This window comes from Phyllostomus discolor, chromosome 12 (genome assembly GCF_004126475.2).
Source record: "Phyllostomus discolor isolate MPI-MPIP mPhyDis1 chromosome 12, mPhyDis1.pri.v3, whole genome shotgun sequence".
Taxonomy (NCBI): Eukaryota; Metazoa; Chordata; class Mammalia; order Chiroptera; family Phyllostomidae; genus Phyllostomus; species Phyllostomus discolor.
In genome coordinates this window covers 29,749,944-29,774,913 of record NC_040914.2, presented here as the reverse complement: position 1 = coordinate 29,774,913, position 24,970 = coordinate 29,749,944, and the positions used below count along the sequence as shown (strand labels likewise).

Here is a 24,970-nt window from a genome sequence, read left to right as displayed (position 1 = left end):
GAAAGCCAATGGAACAATAATAATAGCACAGTTCTATACTCATCTTTCAAGTATGGGTAGATAACCCAGACAGAAAATCAGTAAAAAGATATTTGACTTTAACAACAGGTTTTTTTATTTGAACATTTTATACCAAAATGACCTAATAAATATATGTAGGTCATTTTGTCAAACTATAGCAGAATATACATCCTCAAGTGAACAGAGACCATTCCCTAGGAGAGATCCTAGGTTTTGTTAAAACACTTATAAATTAGTGTCGCAGGTTCTATTCCCAGTCAGGGTACATGCCTGGGTTGCAGGCCATGACCCCCAGCAACCACACATTGATGTTTCTCTCCCTCTCTCTCTCTCTCTCTCCCTCCCTTCTCTCTCTAAAAATAAATAAATAAAATCTTAAAAAAAACTTATAAATTTAAGAAGATTGAAATTAAATCAAGAATTTTATCTGAATACAAGGGTTTGAAACTAGAAACTAATAACAGGATAAAAGCTAGAAAGTTCACAAATATGTGGACATTAAACGGTATATTACTGAACAACCTGTGGATTAAAGAAAAATTCAATTAAAAAAAAAGGACAGAAGCCCTGGCTGGTGTAGCTCAGTGGATTGAGCGCGGGCTGCAAACCAAAGCATCACAGGTTCAGTTCCCAGTTAGGGCACATGCCTGGGTTGCAGGCCATGACCCCTAGCAACCACACATTGATGTTTCTCTCTCTCTCTCTCTCTCTTTCTCCCTCCCTTCCCTCTCTAAAAATAAATAAATAAAATCTTTTTAAAAAAGTGGAAAGAGTCCTGACTGGTGTGGCTCTGTGCGTTGAGCATTATCCTGCAAACTAAAGGTCACAGATTCAATTGCCAATCAAGACACATGCCTGGGTTTCAGGCTAGGTCCTGGGTTTCGGGTATGCAAGAGGCAAGCAATCAATGTTTCTCTCCTACACTGAAGTTCTCCTCCCTCTCTGTCTCCTTCCCTTCCTCAATCTCTAAAAATAAATAAATAAAATATTTAAAAAAAAAACACCTGCCTGGTGTGGCTCAGTGGATTGAGTACCAGCCTGTGAACCAAAGGTTTGCTGGTTCGATTCCCAATTGGGGCACATGCCTAGGTTGCAGGCCAGGTCCCCAGTAGGGGGTGCATGAGAAGCAACCACACATTGATATTTCTGTCCCTCTCCTTTTTGCTCCCTCCCCATCTGTCTAAAAATAAATAAAATATTTTAAAAAATATTTTTTAAAAGGTAATAATTAAGCCCTGGCTGGTGTAGCTCAGTGGATTGAGCACGGGCTGCGAACTAAAGTGTCACAGGTTCCATTCCCAGTCAGGGTACATGCCTGGGTTGTAAGCCATGACCCCCAGCAACCACACATTGACGTTTCTCTCTCTCTCTTTCTTTCTCCCTCCCTTCCCTCTTAAAAATAAAATAAAATAAATAAAATCTAAAAAAGATATAAAAAAGGTAATAACATTTTTTAGAATTGAAAACAATCTATTAAGCAAAGATGTCACTTGTGTATTCAGGAATGAGAAAAATTCCAATATACATATATGTTGCATCGCTGTCCTATTAAGAAAAGAAAAATGATAGTTCATAAAATAGGAAAAAGATACAAGCAGACATATTATCACATGTACAGATAGATAATAAATATAAAACTACTCATTGACCTGCTCCCACCTGTGGAAATTGGACATATGAGAATGAATTCAAGTGGATGGCTTCTCGTGGTTTCTTCCAGTGTCACCATACTGAACAACAAAAGTGCATATTCCCTTGCACATGTAAGATCTTCTACAGTATAAATTCTGCACTGTATAATAAAGTAAACTCTAAGGATTTCTTACATTCCATGCACTTATAAGGCCTTTCTCCTGAGTGAACTATATGGTGGTGAAAAGACTGTCAAGAATGAGTAAAAGATTTTTGATCTTTGTTACAGAAAGGCCTCATCCTGTGAGAACTCTCAGATAATAACAAACACCAGAGAAACAGTTAAAACATTTCCTGCAATTACCACATTCACAAAACAACTTTCAAATATGAAATCTAAGGTAGTAAAAAAATGAGATTTATGGCTAAAAGATTTTGTACATTTTTGCATTCACACACCTTAATCCAGTGTGAAGTGCCCCATGTTAACTGAACTGGGAAGTATCCATAAAGGATTTTGACCATTCTGTTGCAGTCATAAGGCCTTTATCTTGTGTGAACTCGCTGGTGTACAAGAAGGTGATTTCTCTGGATGAAAGATTTCCCACAATCACTGTACACATACGGCCTTTCATCTGTGAGTTCTTTGATGTCGAATGAGTGCTGAGCTCCTGGGAAAAGATTTCCCACATTCACTACACTCATAAGGACTTAACCCAGTGTGGACACTTTGATGATAACGGAGGCCAGAGCCAGAGGAAAAAGCTTTCCCACATTCGGTACATTGATAAGGCTTTTCTCCAGTGTGAACTCTCCAGTGTGCAATGAGGTTAGAATTTGATGTAAAGGACTTTCCACACTTAGTACATTCATAAGGCCTTTTGCTTGTATGATTTCTCTGATGATCACGGAGGGCGTACCGAGAGGTAAAGGATTTTCCACATTCACGGCACTCATGAGGCCCTTCTCCACTATGAACTTCCTGATGATAACGAAGTTTCCTCTTAGTTGTAAAAGATACCCCACATACACTGCACTCATAAGGCTTTTCTCCTGTGTGAACTCTCTCATGATTTCTGAGGCTAAAACCAGATACAAAAGATTTCCCACATTCATTGCACTGATAAGGCCTTTCTCCTGTGTGAACTTTCTGGTGTGTAAGAAGGTGATGCATTCGGGAAAAGGACTTCCCACAGTTATTGCACTCATAAGGTCTTTCTCCTGTGTGTACTCTCCAATGAGCCTTAAGGTGGGAATCACATGCAAAAGACTTTTCACATTCACTGCACTGATAAGGCCTTTCTCCAGTGTGAACTCTCTGGTGCAAAAGAAGGTGATGTCTTTGAATAAAGGATTTTCTACATTCAGTACACTGATACAGCCTTTCTCCAGTGTGAACTCTCTTATGATAATGAAAGACCGAGCTAGTGATAAAAACATTTTCCACATTCACTACACTGGTAAGGTTTTTCTCCTGTGTGAACTCTCTGGTGTAGAAGAAGTTGATGTCTTTGAAGAAAAGATTTTCCACATTCACTGCACTGATTAGGTCTTTCTCCTGTATGAACTCTCTCATGAAAATGAAAGACAGAACTAGTGGTAAAACATTTCCCACACTCACTGCACACATAAGGCCTTTCAGCTGTGTGAGTTCTTTGATGTCGAATGAGTGCCGAGCTCCTGGGAAAAGATTTCCCACATTCACTACAGTCGTAAGGACTTAACCCAGTGTAAACAGTTTGATGATAATAAAGGCCAGAGACATATGAAAAAGATTTTCCACATTCAGTACATTGGTAAGGTTTTTCTCCAGTGTGAACTCTCCAGTGTGCAGTGAGGTTAAACTTTGTTGTAAAAGACTTCCCACATTCAGTACATTCATAAGGTCTTTTACCTGTATGATTTCTCTGATGATCATAGTGTGCGTAATGAGAGGTAAAAGATTTCCTATGCTCACCACACTGATAAGGCCTTTCCCCAATGTGAACTTTCTTATGATAATGAAAAGCAGAGACAGAAGTAAAACATTTCCCACATTCACTACACTGTTAAGGCCTTTCTCCAGTGTGAACTCTCATATGTAAAATGAGCCAAAATTTTCGTCTAAAGGATTTCCAACATTGTCTGTACTCATAAACGCCATTCTCCCATATGAAATGTCCATTGTGGAATAGGATGGATCTACAGATGAATGATTGAGCATATACATGGCACATGGCACATTTTTTTCCAATATAACTCCTCCAGGGATAAAGGACAGATTTTTTGTTAAAGGACTTCCCACATTTGCTGCACATGTACTCCTTTGCCCCACAATAAATTTTTTGATGCTGACTGAGGGTTGAGTTTTCCCTAAAGGACTTGTCATATTCACCACAAACAAAACGTCTTTCACCAGTATGAACTCTCTGGTGAACAACTAATGAGGACTGATACCTGATGCTCTCCTACATTCACCACATATAAAGCACTGTCTTCCAGCGTGAACACCCTGTCTTGGAGCATGTGAATTTATGTGGCTGAAGGCTTTTCTATATTCTCCCAGGGTGGAATGAGTTTTTCTCTTTTGTAATGTTGCCCCACTCTGGGTGATTTTGCTGGGCTCCTCCCTGGCCTGAGTAGTCTGCTGCTGTAGATGTTCTGAGGTAGACAGGAAGTCCTTCCCAACTTCACCACAGGTAAAGGGCCTCTCTGAAATATGAAATTCATAGCTCTTCACAAACAAGATGGTATCCACACTGCTTCTCAAGGGTTTTTCTCCCAGATGCTGCTTCTGGTGTGTTTGGAGGTTTGCACTACAATTAAATTGTTTCATACACACCCCACACCTGAACACTTTTTGGCTGTGTGGTGTTCCTTGGTGCTCAGCCAACTGGAATATGTCTCTCAAGACTGGACCACAAGTCTGACAGAAGTGAGTCTTTAGGAAAGAGAGAGCAGCCCTGGAGGTGTTGACCTGTGACACTCCCACAGAAACAGTTTGTTTAAAAGGGGCTTCTACATCCTCTGGTCCACAGCAGCCACATGAATGCAAATAAATGCTGGTAAAGTACACGTTGACTATAGGAATGCCATGCCATCACAAATGTGTTTGTTGCATTTAGGAATGAGTCTATGGGATGGTTTTCAATCAGGGGAGTCAAAATCCAGTTGGGATTGTAGCTCCTGAGCATTACTACACCTCTAAGACAAAAAAAAGGTAAATTCTCATGAGGGAAAAGACCCAATAATAAGGCATAACAAAAGGAAAATAAGCATGTTCTAAAACTTATTTTTCTCTCTCCCAAAAGCAACCAGATGTGACCTCTGAAAATGGTTCACTATTCACTTGACCCAAAAAACCCCACAAAATCATGCAAATCAAGAGATTCAAATCTTTGTATTTACTTCAAGAACACCCATGAAGCAGCCCAGGCCATAAAGGGTATGTGTATATGAAAAGTCACCGAGTACCTGAAGGATGTCATTTTGCAGACACAATGTGTGCCCTTCCATTGTTACAATAGTGTAATTGGTAGGTGTGCCCAGGCTAGACAGTAGGGCTGGGCACAAGGTCAGTGGTCCAAAAAGAGTGCTGAATTTTTGCTGCACGTGCTTTAAAATACAGAGTAATGCCGAACTTAAGAGTTTAAATGTAGATTATCCATTCATTGAGCACATCCAGATGAACAAAGCTCCCAAGATGCAGAGTTGAACCTATATAGCTCATGGACGGATTAACACACACATGGGCTCTCCCTGCCACATTGAGATGATTCCTACTGAAAACAAGCAGACTATTCCTAAACCAGAAGAGAAAGTTGCACAGAACAAAAATATATTCCAGAAGAAATGGAAGAAAGAAAAGCTTATGGCCAAGGAGTAAACGCAGCATAAAATAAATACTAATAAAAGTTTTTAAAAAGCCCTCTGCCAATATTTCTATAAAAACATTACTGCTGGTGATGTGAGGCTGCATAAAAGCACATGTCTTAGGAAAAACAAACTGCAGCAGAGTAGCTGCCATTCAAGGTCAATGTAAGGATGCATGCTAATCTCATGGTGTAGTGAATTGATGTCACAGAGCAGTGGGGGAAGAGATGAGAAAGATGTGTCAGATACGAAGTCCAGAGAGATGGAGATTCTCTGTGGACTGCAAATCAGAGTGAAAATGACAGAGTAGTAAAATGGACTAGCCAGCAAGATGGCAATGGCAAAACCAAAACCAAAAAATCCTGGTTAAATGGAAAATGTTTCTGGTATGATCAGAACATAGTCCTGGTTCACACCATATACAGCTTCAACATGACTAGATAGCTGAGAGTTCATCTTGCTGCCTTGGCATTGAGATTCTCTACTATATTTGCCATTCTTGACCTCAGCTCACATAGCTGCTTGGTGGTAACATAGCTGGTTCCCCCCCAAAGCAAAAACTGCCACACCTAGGCAGTCCAATGACATTGCAACCAACCCAATGGGGAGACCTTTCTACACTGAGAAAAAAACAGTTAAAGACAGGAGAGGTGACTGATCTGTGAAATGAAAGACATCAAGAAAAGGCTACAAGCAACACAAAGAATCATTCCATTATGGTATCACCAAAACAGCACCATAAGTTTCCACAAAGTGAAGCCAACAAAATTCTGGATAAAGAAATCAAAATAACTGTTTTACAGAAGCTCACCAAGGTCCAAGAGAACACAGAGAGACAATTCAGGAAAATCAATAAAACAATACATGAACACATCAAGTTCAGAGACAAAAAAATATTTTTAAAGGAGTTCAAAAAAAATTCAGGAGCCAAAAAATACAAAGAATGAAATGAAAAATACAATGGAGAATGTCAATTGCAAGTTATTGAAGCAGGAGATATAAATCTGTGATGTGACCAAGCATCAGGTCACTGCAAATCATCCAGTCATGGGGGGCGGGGGGGAAGACTGGAAAAAGACTACATAATTTATGGGATGTCATCAAGGGAAATAATATTGGCAATATTGGAGTGCCAGAAGGAGAAGTGAGGGAGAAAGGGTCAGGAAGCTTGCTTATTTATTTATTTATAAATATTTTATTTATTTATTTTTAGAGAGAGGGGAAGGGAAGGAGAAAGAGAGGGAGAGAAACATCAATGTGTGGTTGCCTCTTGCATGCCCCATGGTGGGGACCTGGCCCACAACCCAAGCATGTGCCCTGACTTGGAATCGAATCCACAACCCTTTGGTTTGCAGTCCAGCACTCAGTCCACTGAGCCATACCAGCCAGGTGGAAGCTTATTGAAAGATATAATGGCTGAGCCCTGACTGGTATGTCTCAGTTGGTTGGGTATCATCCCATAAAGTGAAAGTTCACTGGTTCAATTCTATGTGAGAGCACATACCCAGGATGCTGGTTCTGTTCTTTATCAGGGCATTGTAGAGATACAGCAAATGGATGTTGCTCTCTCACACTGATGTTCCTCTTCCTCTCTTTTTCTCTATGTTCCTGGAAGAAAAAGGAGAAGGAGGAGAGAGGAAGAAGAATTATGAAGAAGGAGGAGGAGGGGCAAGGGGGTAGAGTGTGAGGAGAAAGAAGAAGGAAGAACAAGGAAGAACAAGAAGAAGAACAAAAAGAAGAAAGAAGAAAAAGAAAGAAGGAAGAACAAGAATAAAAAGAAATAATAATGGCTGAACACTTCCCAAATCAGTAGAATGGTGTTTACATCCAGGTACATGATGCTCACCGGTCCACATACACATTTAAAACAAAGAGATCTTTACTAAGACACTTCATAACGAACCTTTCAAAATTAAACACAAAGAGAATTTTGAGCCTTGGCTGGTGTGGCTCAGTGGATTGAGTGCCAGCCTGTGAACCAAAGGGTCACTGGTTAGATTACCAATCTAGGGCACATGCTGGCCAGCCAGGTCCTCAGTAGGGGGCTCACAAGAGGCAACCACAAATTGATATTTCTCTCCCTCTCTCCCTCCCTTCCCCTCTCTCTAAAAAATAAATAAATAAAATCTTTTTAAAAAAGTTTAAAAAGAGAAAATGTTGAAAGCAGAAAAAGAAAAGAAAGTCATTGCATAGAAGGAAACCACAATTAGTTATCAGTGAATTTATCAGCAGAAAATGAGCACACCAAGAGAATGGGAAAGAAAATCAATAACTGAAGAGAAAAAATGCTAAGAATGCTTTTTCTGGTAAAGCTATCCTTCAGAAAGGTAGGAGAATAAAGGCTTCTTTAGATTAAAAACAGCCAAAAAAAGTTCTACACTGCTTGGCCTGCCTTACCAGAAATACTAATAAGAATTCTTCAAGATGAATTTGACAGTATCCTAGTCAAAGATTTTTTTGGATATGACACCAAAAGTAACAGGAAAAAAATCTAAAATAACCAAGAGGAATTACATTGAACTAAAGTGTTTCTTTACACAAACACACACACACACATCCTTTGAAAATTATTTAGCCTTAATAAAGAAAGAAATCCTCCCAAAATTAAAAAAATAAATAAACATAGTGAATATAATAGAGTAAGAAAAATGCTTTTTGAAAAAGGAAATCCTGCATATGAGACAACTGGAATGAATCTGGGTGTCATTATGCTAAATGAAATAAGCCAGTCAAAAAAAGATAAATGGCCCTGGCTGGTGTGGCTCAGTGGACTAAGCGCCGGCCTGTGAACCAAAGGGTCGCCAGTTTGATTCCCAGTCAGGGCACATGCCTGGGTTGCGGGCCAGGTCCTCAGTGAGGGGCACTCCAGAGGCAACCACACATTGATGTTTCTCTCCCTGTCTTTCTCCCTCCCTTCCCCTATCTCTAAAAATAAATAAATAAAATCTTTTCAAAAAAAGATAAATGCTGTATGATATCACTTAGATGTGAAGTGTAAAATAAAAGAAGTTGAACTCACAGAAACAGTGAATGACAGGACCAGGGAGAGGGGAAAATGGGTACTTATTGGTCAAAAGATATACAACTTCATTTGTACGATGAATAAGTTCTGAGGATCTAATGTAAAACCTCAGAACCTACTAACTGTAATGTGACTCCAGTTAATAATACTGTATTTTACACCTAAAAGTTACTAGGAAATATATCTTAAGCACTATTACCAAAAACCCCCCACAAAGTTATATCCAGTGACAAAAGTGTTCATTAACTTGATATGGCAATTAATTCACAATATTTACATACATCAAATCATCACATTTTACACTTCAAATACACCATTTTACATATGAGCAACGCTGGAACAAAACCAAAATGACATCTACAGAAAAGTCTAAAAACCGTGCAAAAGGGTCTTGAAAAGAGGTCCATGGTCCAGGTAAAGGGTGAATGTGACAATGCCTGAGATTCGTGGCACAGGGAGGCCCTAGGAAATGTCAGTTAAAGAAAGGGATCAAAAGAAGTACCGGGGAACAGGACACAGTGAACCGACTAGGGAGAGGGAAGCATGGGGAATGCATTAGGCTCACTGCAATCCATCCCTAAGAGAAGAGGGCAGTCCAGCAGGTATTGGGGCTGCAGCCCAGAGAAGAGGGCAAGGCAACCACCCAGCCCTAGAAACACAGCAGGCTGGAGAAGGCAGCAGGGCCTGTGGGTCCACATGTGAGAAGGACGGAACACCCTCTAGGGAAAGGAGGGTGAGGCAGAAAGGAGGCTAGTCCGTGTCAGAGGTGTGACTGTGAGAGTCTTACCTAGTGAGAATGTAAGAGCACAGTTCTCCAGCATCACATCGAGGTACAGGCGTCTCTGAGCCTAGTCAAGGAGCCTCCATTCCTCCTAGGAGAAGTGCACAGCAATGTCCTCAAAGGTTACACTGGCCTGTCAAGATGGGGACAGAGGAAACCCCGGCTGCAAGGCCCCATGGGGTGGGGTAGAGGGTGAGGGATAGGGCGTAGCGGGCAGGGCCCAGGGTAAGCGCACTCACCTCAGCCAGGCCCCTCAGTGCGATGGCCATCGGACTCTGAGGGCAGGAGCAGCAGGAGCAGCAAAGAGCCTGGCACTTGGGTGTGTTTTGTCCCAGGCGCTGGTCACCTTAAGGGGTGTGGCGTTGTGGAGCCTCGCAGCTGCGTGACAGACTGTGACTGCTTTGTGACTCCTAGGTTCTGTCAAATCTCTCCGATGAACCCCGAGAAGTTAAATTAAAAAAAAATGCCTCCAGGAGGACACCAGAAGTCCCTCCCAAATGCTAAAAATCTCAGAAAATGTGGCTTAACTCAGCTCCATGTCTTCTGGGTAATGTAGTTCGCAGGGATCTAGAGGCCTCAGGGAAGACATTTTTCATCCTGGCCCACTAAAATGTTTACTATGCCAAGAATCATGCAAAGTAAGTATTCCTACTTCCAGAGAGGGGCTTTGCTCATTGTTTACTGCAACTAAAGACCTAATATTTGAGACACTCTCAAATCTACTTATCTAAATGGGTGTATCCTTCTATAGAGTCTTCACACACAAAATAGTCCAGTGTTAGCTGGCCATGTTGTTATTGCTCTTGAAATGCATGTAGTCTGAGGTGAATACTTGTCTTCTGTTGTGTTATGATTGGTCAAGAAAGTAGAAATGACTCCATACAGAGCCATGGTTATGAAGAAAGGAGGTGGATATTCTGAATTAAGTGAACAAACAGCAATATGTGTGTGTGTGTGTGGCGGGGGGGGGGGGGGGGCGGAGATAAAAGGCGTTCTATGGAAAGTAATCGCCCAGGGTGTTCTGATCATAAATTCCTAACTGAGCATGACATGGTGGGTAGTCATGGCCCAGGCCTAAAACTTTAGTGAAAGGTTTTAGGGTAGTCCTGTCTATTGTTCTTGTTCACCTTGGCTAACACAACTTTGAAATACCAAAAGTAATAACTCTGGAAGTAATCATAAACTCTCATGAGAGCTCACAGTTTTGTTAACTGTCCTGCAATCCAACTCCCACTTTGCTGTCCTCAAACTCCATGTTATTGTCCTTACATTCCCTCCTAAATTTCAACAGCGTAATAGAAACTGCAAAACTGTTAATCCTCACAAGCAGTTGAGATCTTTCTACCAGGCATCTGTCATAATAGTGGCTCAAATAAACTTTTATAAAACTTTTCACCATGGCTGGTGTGGCTCAGTTTGTTGAAGTATCTTCTGGTAGACAAAAAGTACACCAATTCAATTCCCAGTCAGGGCACATAAAAAGGTTGTGGGTTGGATCCCCATTTGTGGTAAATACAACAAAGCAGCCAAGAGATGTTTCTCTCTCACACAGATATCTCTCTCCTTTCTCTCCCTTCCTCTCTATCTAAAACACAATAACAAAATATCCTTGGGTGAAGATTTTAAAAAGAACTGTGTAAAACAAATTCTCTACAGTTTTGGACATTTCTTATTTTGACAAGTTCTACCTCTAGTTCTCATAGAAAACCTGTGTCCTGTATAGTCAATGATTATGTCCTACTCATTGAGGAACACCTTTATCCACATATTTCTTTTTATTTTTTAATGATTTTATTCTTTAGAGAGAGGGAAAGGGGAAGAGAAAGGGAGAGAAACATCAATGTGTGAGACAAACACCAATTGGTTGCTTCTTGTATGTCCCAAACTGGGGGGACCTGGCCTACAACCTAAGCATATGCTCTGACTGGGAATCAAACTGGTGACCTTTCAGTTCACAGGCTGGCATTCAACCCACTGAGCCACACCAGCCAGGGCTCCACATAATATTTATTTTCCACATTCTGAGATATACAGTTGTTCCTCAGTATCCACCAGGGATTGGTTCTAAGACCCTGCACATACCAAAGTCTGTGGATGTTCAGATCACTTATATAAAATAGCATAGGATTTACATATATCTTTCTGTATACTTTGAATTCTCTCTATATTGCTTATAACATGATATAATATAAATTTTATGTGAATTATTTTATACCGTATTTTAAAAAATAATGACTAGGAAAAAATGTCTGTTCATGTTCAGTACACACTGAACCGAGCAACCATCATAGGCATCATGGGCCCAATTATGTAGTGCACCTCAGCAATGATGTAATATTTTTTAGAATATTTTTCATCCAGGTTAGTTTAATTCAAGGATGCAAATTCCATGGATACTATGGGATTACTGTACTCAGTTTTGTTTTAGGAACATCTACAAATGGAGAGTGACTAAAATAATGCTATTTTGGTATAGGTCAGTGGGTACAACTTATATAGTTACAGAACATGTGCAAAGGGAGTATCTGAACACTGAAATAAAGGGGGCATCTTAAGCAATGCTCTCACATCTCTGGTGGTAAGTGATGATCATTTTCCTTTGATTGCAGGTGCAACTCTTAATGTGGAATTGAGTTTATATCAGGAAAACTGTTTTGAAATGCTAGTTTCAGGAACATATTAACATGTTTATATAGTTATGTAAAAAACTGTGGCAGAAGTAGTTTCAGGGAAATAACAGAGGATGTTGAAGAATGTTAACATTTGAGATAAGTTTTAGAAAGGTTCTAATTCCCTAAAACATTAACCAATACCAGTCTTGAGAAAGAATTTGAAGATCACATTTAGAGTAGCCCAAGTAGTAAAAATGCAGAAGAACTTGTGGTGTAATGTTTATACATGGTTCTAATAAATGTTCACTGAGCAAATACTCAGCATGAAACATTATTGTGGGTACCTGGGAAACATAACAAAGACCCCTGAGCACAAGCAACTTAAATTCTTCCATGGGCAAAGACAGGAAACATAAAAGAAAAAGTGTATGACTATACAGTAAGTTAAATGTGATGTAAAGCAATCAAAACACCTAAATATCATCTCTGTCAGGTAGGAGTGAGATTCAAGGTCTAATTCATCCTGAGCAAAATTCCCTTCCAGCTATAAACATGTGAAATCAAAAGTTACATGCTTCCAAAGACAATTGTGAAACAGGCATAAAATAAACATTTTCTTCCCAACAAGGGAAAATGAAAAAAAAAAATTATAAGGGATGAGGTGTCCAAAGATTCAAAATCAAGAAAAGCAAACTTCATGAGATCATATGGTTCTTGAATAATCTTTATTAACTTGAAGGTCTTCCAATCAAACCCACTGGGACAGTGGTCTTATCTCTGCAGCTGCAGTGGACAAGAGTCCTGCCCCCAGTGATTGGCCTGGTACGAGTCCTACACCCAGGGCTCAGTACACATGCACTGGTTGGTTCTGTTAGGTAGAAGTTAGAAAATGCAGGAGGGGGAGAGCCAGAGAGGGTCCCCAGTGCCCAAAGAAGAAGCCTTAAAACAACTTACAACTTTGGCCCTGACTGGTGTGGCTCAATGGATTAAGCCCCAGCCTGCAAACCAAGGGATTGCTGGTTTGATTCCCAGTCAGGGCACATGCCTGGGCTGCAGGCTGCGTCTCCGTTTGGGGGGTGCATGAGAGGCAACCACACATTGCTGTTTCTTTTCCTCCCTCTCTCTCTAAAAATAAATAAATAAAAATCTTAAAAAAAAAAAAACAACTTACAACTTTGGTTAATTGCCTGCCTCTGGTCACTATGTTTTACAGGGAGGTCCCTAGTGCGTACAGAAAGAGACCATAAACAACTTTGTATAACTGCTTCAACTTTAACTGTCTGTCACATATCTGTTTTACAACAACATGAACAAATGTGGTCTGGAGCAAGATAAGAGTTGGGCTAAGAGGACCCCCCCGACCCCCTGCACATACCTACATTTAGATGGTGATGACCCCCACCCCCAGGGGGAAGCTGGCATCATTTATCTACCAATCAATGCGTAACTCCCTCACCTCATCCCGATAACTATGTAAGTCCTCAGGACAAAGGACCTGATGCCTTGCCACCCTTGCCCTGCCTTGCTTTTTGCCTATGCCCTTCCCCTCCACCTTGGCAAGGCTGGTTCAATTCCAGAGAACATACTAATAAACCCTGACTGCATACTAACTGACTTGCTAATTCCTTACTGTGTCAGCAAGAACTGAGTTTTTCCCACAACTGTTCCATCCATAAGACACTGAGGTACATGTTGATGGTATGGCTCATTGTGGTGGAAACAGGAAAAATAAATGGATTTTAAATCAGTTTGTAAAGTAGAGTAATGCAAATTTTTTCTTAAAGATTTTATTTTTTTTACCCTGGCTGAGTAGCTAAGTTGGTTACAACTTTGTCCCCATACGCCAAGGTTGCAGGTTTGATCCCGTCAGGCACATACAGAAGTCAACCAATGAATACACCAATAAATGGAACAACAAATTGATGTTTCTCTCTCTCTCCTCCTTCCTCTCACTCTCTAAAATCAATAAAGAAATTAAAGAAAAAAAGTTTTTATTTTTATTTTTTAGTCAGGAGAATGGAGACAGAGGGAAAGTAATGTCGATGGGCTGCTTCTCAGATGCCCCCTAGTGGGAACCTCCATTTTGGAGGTTCCTGCAACCCAGGCATGTGCCCTGACTGGCACTGGAACTGGTGACCTTTGGGTTTGCAGGCCAGCACTCAACTTACTGAGCCATAGTAGCCTAGGCAACACAAATTTTCTGATTGTAATAGTGAGGGAGAGAAAGGTAGGGGTCAGGGATGACTCCAGGATTTATAGTGTTAGCTGCTGGAAGGATGGAAGCTCTGTCACTGAGATGGGAGGTTAATGGTGAAAGTACTTTTCGGTGGGTATGGTAGCCACATATGATGGCTAGTGGTATAGCCACTGCTCCCAAAATGGACAATAAAGCCCAGAGAAGGGCAAATCTTTACCCACATCTTACACAAGAAGACTGAGACTGAAAGAGTGGATGCTTTTTGCCTGTTATTGTGGTGATTGTCAGAAGCCAGTTCCCTGAGTGGGGGTGTACAAAAGGCAACTGATCAATGTGTCTCTCATGCATTGATGTTTCTCTCCCTCTTACGCCCTCCCTGCCCCTCTTATTTTTATTTTTTAAAAAATGATGAAAATGGCCTGGCTGGTGTGGTTCTGTGGAATGATTGCTGGTGTGCAAACTGAAAAGTTGACAGTTCGATTCCCAGTCAGGGCACATGTCTGGGTTGCAGGCCAGGTTCCCAGTTGGGGGGCATGTGAGAGGCAACCTATTGATGTATTTCTCACCCACTGCTGTTTTTCTCTGTCTCCTTCTCCCTCCCTTCTCCTCTCTCTAAAAATAACTAACTGAAATCTCTAAAAAGACAAAAAAAAAAGATAAATTCATTCAGGTCCTGGCCAGTGGCTCAGTTGCTTAGAACATAGTCCAATACAGCAAGGTTGCGAGTTGAATCCTTAGTCAGGGCATATACAAGAATCAATCAATAAATGAATAATAGGTGAAATAACAGACTGACGTTACTCTCTTTCGCTGAATAAATAAAAAAATAAGAAAGTGATTCATCAAGAAGATATCACAATTTTAATGTATATGTACCAAACATAGAAGCAGCTAATTATATTTAGCAAATATTAACAGACTGGGCTATAGAAAAGACAGCCCTGGCCTGATGGCTCAGTTCATGGGAGCATCATCCAGTACAACAAAAGGTTGACACTTCAATTCCCGGTCTGGGCACATACCTAGGTTGTTGCTTTGACCCCCAGTTGGGGTGTAAATAGGATGTAAACAATCAATGTTTCTCCTTCAAGTCGATGTTTTTCTGTCTCTCTCCCTGTCCCTCATCTTTCTCTAGGGTCAAGGAACATTTCCTTTGGTGAGGATTAAAAAAAATGACAACTAACAAGCCCTGACTGATGTAGTTCAGTAGGCTGGGGATCATCCTGCAAACTGAAAAGTCATGAGTTCAATTCACGATCAGGACACATGTCTAGATAATGGGTTCGGTCCCCGGTTGGTGCACATATAAGAGGCAACTGATCAATGTTACCAATGTTTCACTACACATCAATGTTTCCCTCCTTTCTCCCTCCCTTCCCCTCTCTAAAAAAAAATAAGTAAAATTTTTTAAAAAACAAAGCCAATGGATTAATAATAGTACAGTCCAATACTCATCTTTCAAGTCTGAGTAGAAAATCCAGACAGAAAACCACTAAAAAGATATTTGATTTCAACAAGAGGTTTTTTTTTATTTGAACACTTTATAGAAAATGGACCTGGTAAATATATATAGGTCACTTTTGTCGATCTATAGAAGAATGTACATTCTCAAGTGGTCAGCAAACATTCTCTAGGAGAAATCCTAGGTTTTGTTAAAATACTTATAAATTAAAAAAAAAACACTTAAGTTGAAGAAGACTGAAATTAAATTAAGAATTTTATCTGAACACAAGGGTTTGAAACTACAAACCAGTAGGAGGATAAAAGCTAGAAAGTTCATAAGTATGTGGACATTAAACCATACATTACTGAACAACACATGTATTACAGAAAAGTTGAATAAAAAAATAGTGCTGATTGAGGTGGCTCAGTGGGTTTGGTGTCATCCTGTAAACCTAAAGGCTGTATGTTTGATCCCAGTCAAGACACATGCCTGGGTTGCAGGCCTGGTTCAAGGTTAGGAGCGTGAGAGGTAACCAATCAATGTTTCTTTCCTACATTGAAGTTTCTCTTTCTCCCTCCTTTCCCCAGTCTCTAAAAATAAATAAATAAATAAAATATTTTAAAGAGGAAAATTAACATTTTTCTAATATTGAAAACAATCTATTAAGCAAAGAATTCACTTATATTAAAAAATGAGTAACATTCCAATACATATGTTTCTTCATTGTCCTAATGTTAAAGCAAAATGACAGCTCATAAAAGGCAAAAAATGAGCAGACATATTATCACATATACAGGTAGCAAATAAATATAAGAAACTACTCGTCAACCTGCTCCCACATGTGGACAACTGGATATACGAGAACGAATTCAGATGGATGACTTCTCGTGGTTTCTTCCAGTGTCACCATACTGAACAACAAAAGTGCATCTTCCCTTGCACATGTAAGTTCTTTCTCCAGTGTAAATTCTGTGGTATAACAAGGTAAACCCTTTAAGGATTTCTTACATTCAAGTAGTTATAAGGCCTTTCTCCTGGGTGAACTATATGGTGGTGAAAAGACTGTCAAGAATGAGTAAAGATTTTGATCTTTGCTATAGGAGGGCCTCATCTTGTGCGAATTCTCAGATAATAACAAACGCCAGAAAAAAAGTTAAAACATTTCCTACCATTACCACACCCACAAAACAACTTTCAAATATATAGTCTATGGTGTTAAGAAAAATGAGATTTATAGCTAAAGGATTTCCTACATTTTTGTACTCACATACCTTAATCCAGTGGGAACTGCCCAGTGTTAACTGAACTGGGAAGTATCCATAAAGGATTTTGACCATTCTGTTGCAATCATAAGGCCTTTATCTTGTGTGAACTCGCTGGTGTACAAGAAGGTGATTTCTCTGGATGAAAGATTTCCCACAATCACTGCACACATAAGGCCTTTCACCTGTATGAGTTCTTTGATGTCGAATGAGTGCTGAGCTCCTGGGAAAAGATTTCCCACATTCACTACACTCATAAGGACTTAACCCAGTGTGGACACTTTGATGATAACGGAGGCCAGAGCCAGAGGAAAAAGCTTTCCCACATTCGGTACATTGACAAGGCTTTTCTCCAGTGTGAACTCTCCAGTGTGCAATGAGGTTAGAATTTGATGTAAAGGACTTTCCACACTTAGTACATTCATAAGGCCTTTTGCTTGTATGATTTCTCTGATGATCACGGAGGGCGTACCGAGAGGTAAAGGATTTTCCACATTCACGGCACTCATGAGGCCCTTCTCCACTATGAACTTCCTGATGATAACGAAGTTTCCTCTTAGTTGTAAAAGATACCCCACATACACTGCACTCATAAGGCTTTTCTCCTGTGTGAACTCTCTCATGATTTCTGAGGCTAAAACCAGATACAAAAGATTTCCCACATTCATTGCACTGATAAGGCCTTTCTCCTGTGTGAACTCTCTGGTGTGTAAGAAGGTGATGCCTTCGGAAAAAGGATTTCCCACAGTCACTGCACTCATAAGGTCTTTCTCCTGTGTGTACTCTCTGATGAGCCCTAAGATTGGAACCAAATGCAAAAGATCTTCCACACTCACTGCACTGATAAGGCCTTTCTCCAGTGTGAACTCTCTTATGATAATGAAACACAGAGCTAGTAGTAAAACATTTCCCACATTCACTACACTGATAAGGCTTTTCTCCTGTGTGAACTCTCTGGTGCAAAAGAAGGTGATGTCTTTGAATAAAGGATTTTCCACATTCACTGCACTGATAAGGTCTCTCTCCTGTATGTACTCTCTGATGATTACTGAGAATGAAAGCAAATGCAAAAGATTTCCCGCATTCATGGCATTGATAAGGTCTTTCTCCAGTGTGAACTTTCTTATGACAATAAAAGCCAGAGCTAGTGGTAAAACATTTCCCACATTCATTACACTGATAAGGCCTTTCTCCAGTGTGAACTCTCTGGTGTGTAAGAAGGTGATGCCTTCGGAAATAGGATTTCCCACAGTCACTGCACTGATAAGGCCTTGCTCCAGTGTGAACTTTCTTATGATAATGAAAGACAGAACTATTGGTAAAACATTTCCCACATTCACTACACTGATAAGGCTTTTCTCCACAGTGAATTCTCATATGCACAATAAGGCAAAATTTTCGTCTAAAGACTTTCCCACATTGCATGCACTCATAATGCTGTTCTCCAGAGTGAGTAGTCTGTTTAATAAGGACGGATCTACGACTACAAGATTGTACACATTCATGGCACAAGTCATACGTTTTTCCATTATGACTCCTCCTGGAATATAGGTGGACAAATTTTTGGTTAAAGGACTTCCCACATTTGCAGCATGTGTACTGCCTTGCCCCACGATGAATTCTTTGATGCTGACTGAGGGTTGAGTTTTGCCTAGAAGACTTGCCATATTTGCTACACACATGATGTCTTTCACCAGTGTGAACCCTCTGGTGAACAACTAATGAGAACTGATACCTGAATGCTTTCCCACATTCATGGCACAAAAAACACTGTCTTCCAGTGTGAACATCCTGTCTTGGAGCATGTGAATTTATGTGGCTGAAGGCTTTTCTATATTCTCCCGGGGTGGAACGAGTTTTTCTCTTTTGTAACGTTGCCCCACTCTGGGTAATTTTGTCGGGCTCCTCCCTGGCCTGAGTAGTTTGCTGCTGTAGATGTTCTGAGGTGGACAGGAAGTCCTTCCCAACTTCACCACAGGTAAAGGGCTTCTCTGACATATGGAATTGATAGCTCTTCACAAATAAGGTCCTGTCCACACTGCTTCTCAAGGGTTTCTCTCCCAGGTGCTGTTTCTGGTGCGTTTGGAGGTTTGCACTAAAATTAAATTGTTTCATACACACCCCACACCTGAACACTTTTTGGCTGTGTGGTGTTCCTTGGTGCTCAGCCAACTGGAATATGTCTCTTAAGACTGGACCACAAATCTGACAGAAGTGAGTCTTCAGGGAAGAGAGAGCTGCTCTGGAGGTGCTGGCCTGTGACACTCCCACAGAACTACTCTGTTCAAAGAGGGCTTCTACATCTTCTGGTCCAGAGCAGCAACCTGAACATAAATAAATGATGGTGAAGTACATGTTGACTACAAGAATGGCGCAATGTCATCCAGATGCGCATTTGTCACATTTAGGAATGAGTCTATGCAATGGTTTTCAATCAGGGGAGTTAAAATCTTGTTGATGAAATGGCTCCTGATATCATTACTACACCAGAGAGAAGACACAAGTGTAATGTAAAACACAAAGAAGAGAAGCATGTTCTAAAATTTATTTATCTGCCAAATTTCCTGTAAAACCTTTATGGCTGGTGATGTGAGACTATGTAGAAGCACTTGTCCAAACCCAGGAAAAACCAACTGCAGTAGAGTAGCTGTCATTCAAGGCCAATGTAAGGATGCACATTGTGGACTGATGTCATAGACCAATAAAAGGAGGGATGAGAGGAATGTGTGAGATATGAAGTCCAGAGAGGTGGAGATTCTTTATGGGCTAAAAGTGAGAATACAGATGACAAAGTACTAAAATGGGCTAGTCAGCAAAGTGGGCATGACAAAAACACTTGTTAAATGGAAAATGTTTCTAGTATGATCAGAACACAGTCCTGGTTGACACCATATACAGCTTCATCATGACTAGATAGCTGAGAGTTCATCTTGCTGCCTTGGCATTGAGATTCTCTACTATATTTGCCATTCCTGACCTCAGCTCACCCAGCTGCTCGGTGGTAACATAGCTGGTTCCTCCCCAGAGCCAAAACTGCCACACCTAGGCAGTCCAATGACATTGCAACCAACCCAATGGGGAGACCTTTCTACACCGAGAAAAAAGCAGTTAAAGACAGGAGGGGTGACTGATCTGTGAAATGAAAGACATCAAGAAAAGGCTATAAGCAGCACAAAGAATCATGGAACCATGGTATCACTAAAACAGCACCATAAGTTTCCACAAAGTGAAGCCAACAAAGTTCTGGATAAAGAAACCAAAATAACTGTTTTACAGAAGCTCACTGAGGTCCAAGAGAACACAGAGAGACAATTCAGGAAAATCAAGAAAACAATACATGAACACATCAAGTTCAGAGACAAAAAAATATTTTTAAAGGAGTTCAAAAAAAATTCAGGAGCCAAAAAATACAAAGAATGAAATGAAAAATACAATGGAGGATGTCAATTGCAAGTTATTGAAGCAGGAGAACAATCTGTGATGTGACCAAGCATCAGGTCACTGCAAATCATCCAGTCATGGGGCGTGGGGGGGGGGGGGAGACTGGAAAAGACTACATAATTTATGGGATGTCATCAAGGGAAATAATATTGGCAATAGGGGAGTGCCAGAAGGAGAAGTGAGGGAGAAAGGGCCAGGAAGCTTATTTAAGAAAATAATGGCTGAGCCCTGACCATTGTGTCTCCGTTGGTTGGGTGTCATCCTGCAAAGTGAAGTTCACAGGTTTGATTCCATGTGAGGGCACATGCTCAGGTTGCTGGTTTTGTTATTCTTTGGGGCATATAAGAGATGCAACAAATAAATGGTTTTCTCTCACATCACCATTTCTCTCCCTCTCTTCTCTTCCCCTTCCCCCTTTCTCTCTAAAAAAAAAAAACAAACCCACAAAGTAAATAAATAAATAAATAAATAATGGCTGACAACTTTCCAAATCAGGAGAGATGTTGACATCCAAGTTCATGATGCTCACATGTCCACAAACAAGTTCAAAACAAAAAGATCTTCACTGAGACTTCACTGAGACACTTTATAATGAACCTTTCAAAAATCAAAAACAGAATTTTGAAAGCTGAAAAAAAAAAAGGAAACTCATTGCATACAGAGAGCCTCAATGAGGTACAACTGGATTTATCAGCAGAAACTGCACACCTGGAGAGATGGGTGATACATTTAAAATAGTGAAGAATAATGCCAAATAAGAATACTTCTGGGAAGCTGTCCTTCCAAAATGTAGGAGAAATAAACACTTCTCTAGGTTAAAAACAGCTCAGAAATTCCATCATAGCTCAGCCTGCCTGACCAGAAATACTAACAAGAGTTATTCAGGTGCAACTTGATAGTGTCCTGGTCAAAGATTTTTTTGGATATGACACCAAAAGTAACAGAGGAAAAGATATGTAAAACTGAGTAGAACTGCATCCAAATTAAAATTTTTCTTCACACACATGCACATGTACATGTGCTCACACACCTTTTGAATACTACTTAGCCTTAATAAAGGAAACTCCCCTGAAATTTAAATAAATAAGTAAAAAGAATTTAACAAAATAAGAAAAATTTTAAAAAGAAAAGAAATCCTGCTGTATGTGACCAGTTGAATGAACCTGGACAACCTTATGCTAAATTAAATAATCCAGTCACAGAAAGATAAATACTGTATATCATTTAGAAGTGGAGTCTAAACAAAAAGAAGTTGAACTCTCCCTGGCTGGTGTGACTCAGTGGACTGAGTGCCAATCTACAAACCAGTATGTCTGGGGTTTGATTCCCAGGCAGGGCACATGCCTGGGTTGTGGGCCAGGATGCCAGCTGGATGCTTGTGAGAGGCAACAGATTGATGTTTATTTTCCACATCGATGTTTCTCTCCCTCTCTGCCCCCCTCATATAAAATTTTAAAAAAAATTTTGGGAAAAAAGTTGAACACGCAGAATAGTAGAATGAGAGGGTCAGGGAAAGGGGGACATAGGTAGTTATCAGTCAAAAAATATAAAACTTCACTTATAAGATAAATAAGTTCTGAGGATCTAATGTAAAACCTTGTAACTCCAATTAATACTATATTTTACACATATAATTTACTAGGAAAGTATATTTTAAGTGCTATTACAAAAAAAGTGATTATACCAGGTGAGAAAGTGTTCATTAACTTGATTTCACAATTAATTCACAATATTTACATATAGCGAATGGTCACATTTTATGCCTCAAATATATACCATTTTACATATCAGCAATGCTGGAACAAAAACAGAAAGAAAAGATATCTATAGAAAACTCTAAAAACTGCAAAAGAGTCCTGAAAAGAGGCCCATGATTCAGGTAAATAGTGATGATGACAATGCCTGAGATTCGTGGCACAGGGAGGCCCTGGGAAATGTCAGCTAAAGAAAGGGATCAAAACAAGTACCAGGGATCTGGACACAGTGATCAGACTAGGGAAGGGCAAGCATGGTGGAATGCATTAGGCTCACTGCAATCCTTCCCTGTGAGAAGAGGGCAGTGCAACCATCCAGCCCTAGAAACACAGCAGGCTGCAGAAGAATGCAGGGCCTGTGATCCACATGTCAGAAGGACAAAACACCCTCTGGGGAGAGAAGAGTAAGGCAGAAAGGAGGCTAGTCCACATCAGTGATAAGACTGTGAGAGTCCTACCCAGAGAGGATGTAAGAGCAAAGTTCTCCAGCATCACATCGAGGTACAGGTGTCTCTGAGCCTCATCAAGCAGCCTCCATTCCTCCCAGGAGAAGTGCACAGCAACGTCCTCAAAGGTCACACTGGCCTGTCAAGATGGGGACAAAGGAAACCATAAGCTTTGTCTTTCTGAGAATCTCAGTCTACCACCTCACATCTTCAGCCTGTTCATCCTCCTCCAAGGCTCCCCCAATCAGAGGAGATACTAGGTCCTGGTGACAGGGATGTCTGCTCACCTCTTACAGTCCCCTAATGACTGTGCACAGCCCTCAGCAACAGGCAGTGGGGACACACAGACCTCATTCAAGCTGTGGGCCATACCTGCAGGGCCTCCTCCCTCCTGCAGAGCAATTGCCCCAGAGTCTCTCAGACTGTACCTGCTAAACTCAGCAAAAGTGGGCTTCTTCACCTGGTCCCACCCCAGGGCCTTGGAGCCATCAACTCACACAACCTACACGTGTGCACAACACTGTGCACACCCTACCCTCTAACACCTTGGGTCCCCACAGTCCCACCCCCACAGCTCTGCTACGGCCCTGCCCTGCTTCACAGGCAACTCTCTCCACTCACCCAGTGGGCGACCCACGGCACCCAAAGAGAGTGCTCGAGAAACTCAAACACCATCCAGCACAGCGCCATCCTCTGACGGGTCCCACAGCCGGGGAAAGCCCTATGAAGAGCTGCAGTCCTCCCAGCCGACCTCTGACCTTCACTTCATTATTAGGCACCCAGAAGGCCATGTCAATTTCAGATACGAATAACCCCGGTCTCCTCTGCACTGTATTTGCTGTCCCCTCAGTAGCCACAACCCTGCTGTCTCCACTCAGCATCCCTCACGTCCCGGACTCCGAGGCCCCGGCTGCAGGAACTGACAGACGCTCGCGCCCGGGCTGGAGAGCTGGGTGAGGTGAGACGGGAGGACTCCGGGACGCGCACTCACCTCAGCCGGGCGCAGCAGCGCTGCCGCAGCCATCGAACTCAGTGGGCGGAGCTGGGCGGATAGGGTGCCGAGGACCTCTGTCCGTTTTGTCTCAGGTGCCCGTTACCTTAAGGGGTGGAGCGTCGCAGAGCCTTCCACACTCGTGTGAAGGGATGGCGACTCCTTTTCGCGAGTGTGGAAGGCCCCTGAGGTCTGACAGTCCTGTCGGATGAAGCTCTTGAGGTAAAAAAAATACTGCCAGAAGAAAGACAACGGAAGTCCCTCCCAATAACTGAAATCTCGGGGAATACTGTGTCCTACTTTTTCGTTAGATCGACTCAGCGCCATGTCTTCTGGGTAATGTAGTTCCCAGAGGGATCTAGAGGCCTCCCTCAAGGAAGGAGTTCTTTATCCTGGGCCACTAAACTGTTTGCTATGCTAGGAATTACGCAAAAGTTAAGTATTCTTACCTACAGGGAGAGGCTTTGCTTATTGTTTACTGAAGCCGAAGACATAATTTAATGATTCGTGAAGCTCACCTGCTTGCAGAAGATAAAAATTGGAACAACTCTAACAGCATAATCAATAAAATATAATTTTAAAAAGTATTTGAGATGCTCTCAAATCTGCTGATCTAAATGGGCATATCTATGTATAGAGTCATTCCCTATATCCTTCTATAGCGTCATTCACACATATAAATAGTCCAGGCATAGCTATGAAGCAGGATAGCGAATAGGAAAGAAGTGTCTGGGACTAGGCTTGCTGACACCCGCAGAGCTGCTCATCCGATTTATCAAGAACCTTGTGCTCTGATAGCCTTTGACACTTCTGGCTTTTCAAAAATGCGCAGCAGAAAGCACCCGTGCCTAAGGACACCAAGTGCCCCAAGTTTCACGCTTTTTCCCTAATATCATTATAATACATTAGCACTGTAGTTTGATGCCCTGGAGTGGGCAGTCAAGGAGAATTATTGGAAAACACATGCAAAGTAACAAAGAAGTTATACAACCACTCGCACATGCATTATAAGCCTACACCCTTTTGGTGGAAAGGGGCCATTCTCTGGTCAGAGGTGGCCCACTCAGGTATCTTGGGAAGCGTACTTTTTCTTAATAAATCTCACTTGCTTCACTTGATTCTGTTTGTGTAGTCCATTCAATTCTTTGTTTGCAACCACCAATAACCTGGACCCCGTGTCCATCTGTAGCACCTGGACACATCGTATTTGTTATGGCTCTTCAAATGCATGTAGTCTGAGATTAATATGTCTTTTGTTGTTTTTTTATGATTGGCTAAAAGCAATGGAAATGACTCCATACAGAGCCATGGCTGGGAGGAAAGAAGAGGGATATTCTGAATTAGGTGAACATACAGCAGTAAGTGCTGGAAAAAAGAGAGTTTATGGTAAGGAGCCTTTCTGGGTGTTCTGATCATAAATTCCTAACTGGGCACGGCATACTGGGTAGTCACACCCTAGGCCTGAAATTTCAGTGAAAGGTTATAGGGCAGCCCAGTTAATTGTTCTTGTCCATC

At 41.2% G+C, this 24,970-nt stretch overlaps 3 protein-coding genes and 1 pseudogene across 9 annotated transcripts in view; 2 read left to right on the top strand and 2 right to left on the bottom strand.

Moving 5' to 3' along the window:
- LOC114511481 (zinc finger protein 345-like) overlaps positions 1-24,970 on the bottom strand; it is a 447,937-nt gene that overhangs the window by 31,252 nt on the left and 391,715 nt on the right. The window contains exon 1 of one of the 5 annotated variants that reach the window (XM_036013401.1): positions 22,477-22,591. The exons of the other annotated variants lie outside the window; for them this stretch is intronic. The gene's annotated coding sequence lies outside the window, so the exon portion shown is untranslated. Of the gene's footprint in view, positions 1-22,476; positions 22,592-24,970 lie in introns of those variants that run through there. 5 annotated transcript variants of the gene reach the window in all.
- The window catches only part of LOC114511072 (zinc finger protein 530-like), a 568,693-nt gene that overhangs the window by 449,596 nt on the left and 94,127 nt on the right, over positions 1-24,970 (top strand). The gene's annotated exons all lie outside the window — the stretch shown is intronic.
- Positions 4,690-6,559, top strand: LOC118497798 (annotated as a pseudogene).
- LOC114511604 (zinc finger protein 256-like) lies at positions 13,102-24,062 on the bottom strand. Its single transcript, XM_028530351.2, has 3 exons — positions 23,456-24,062; positions 22,477-22,603; positions 13,102-19,147 (listed from the first exon to the last, which is right to left on the bottom strand). The coding sequence occupies exons 1-3, from the start codon at positions 23,486-23,488 to the stop codon at positions 16,920-16,922; spliced, it is 2,388 nt and encodes a 795-aa protein (XP_028386152.1). The 5' UTR covers positions 23,489-24,062; the 3' UTR covers positions 13,102-16,919.

Bases quoted from the DNA above. Each gene is read 5' to 3' on its own strand.
- LOC114511604 (XM_028530351.2), bottom strand. From the start codon at position 23,488: ATGGCTGCGGCAGCGCTGCTGCGCCCGGCTGAG. The intron at 22,604-23,455 runs GTGAGTGCGCGT...CCATCTTGACAG, and splicing joins CGCTGCTGCGCCCGGCTGAG to GCCAGTGTGACCTTTGAGGA. The intron at 19,148-22,476 runs GTAGGACTCTCA...ATTTATGTTCAG, and splicing joins TGCTCTTACATCCTCTCTGG to GTTGCTGCTCTGGACCAGAA.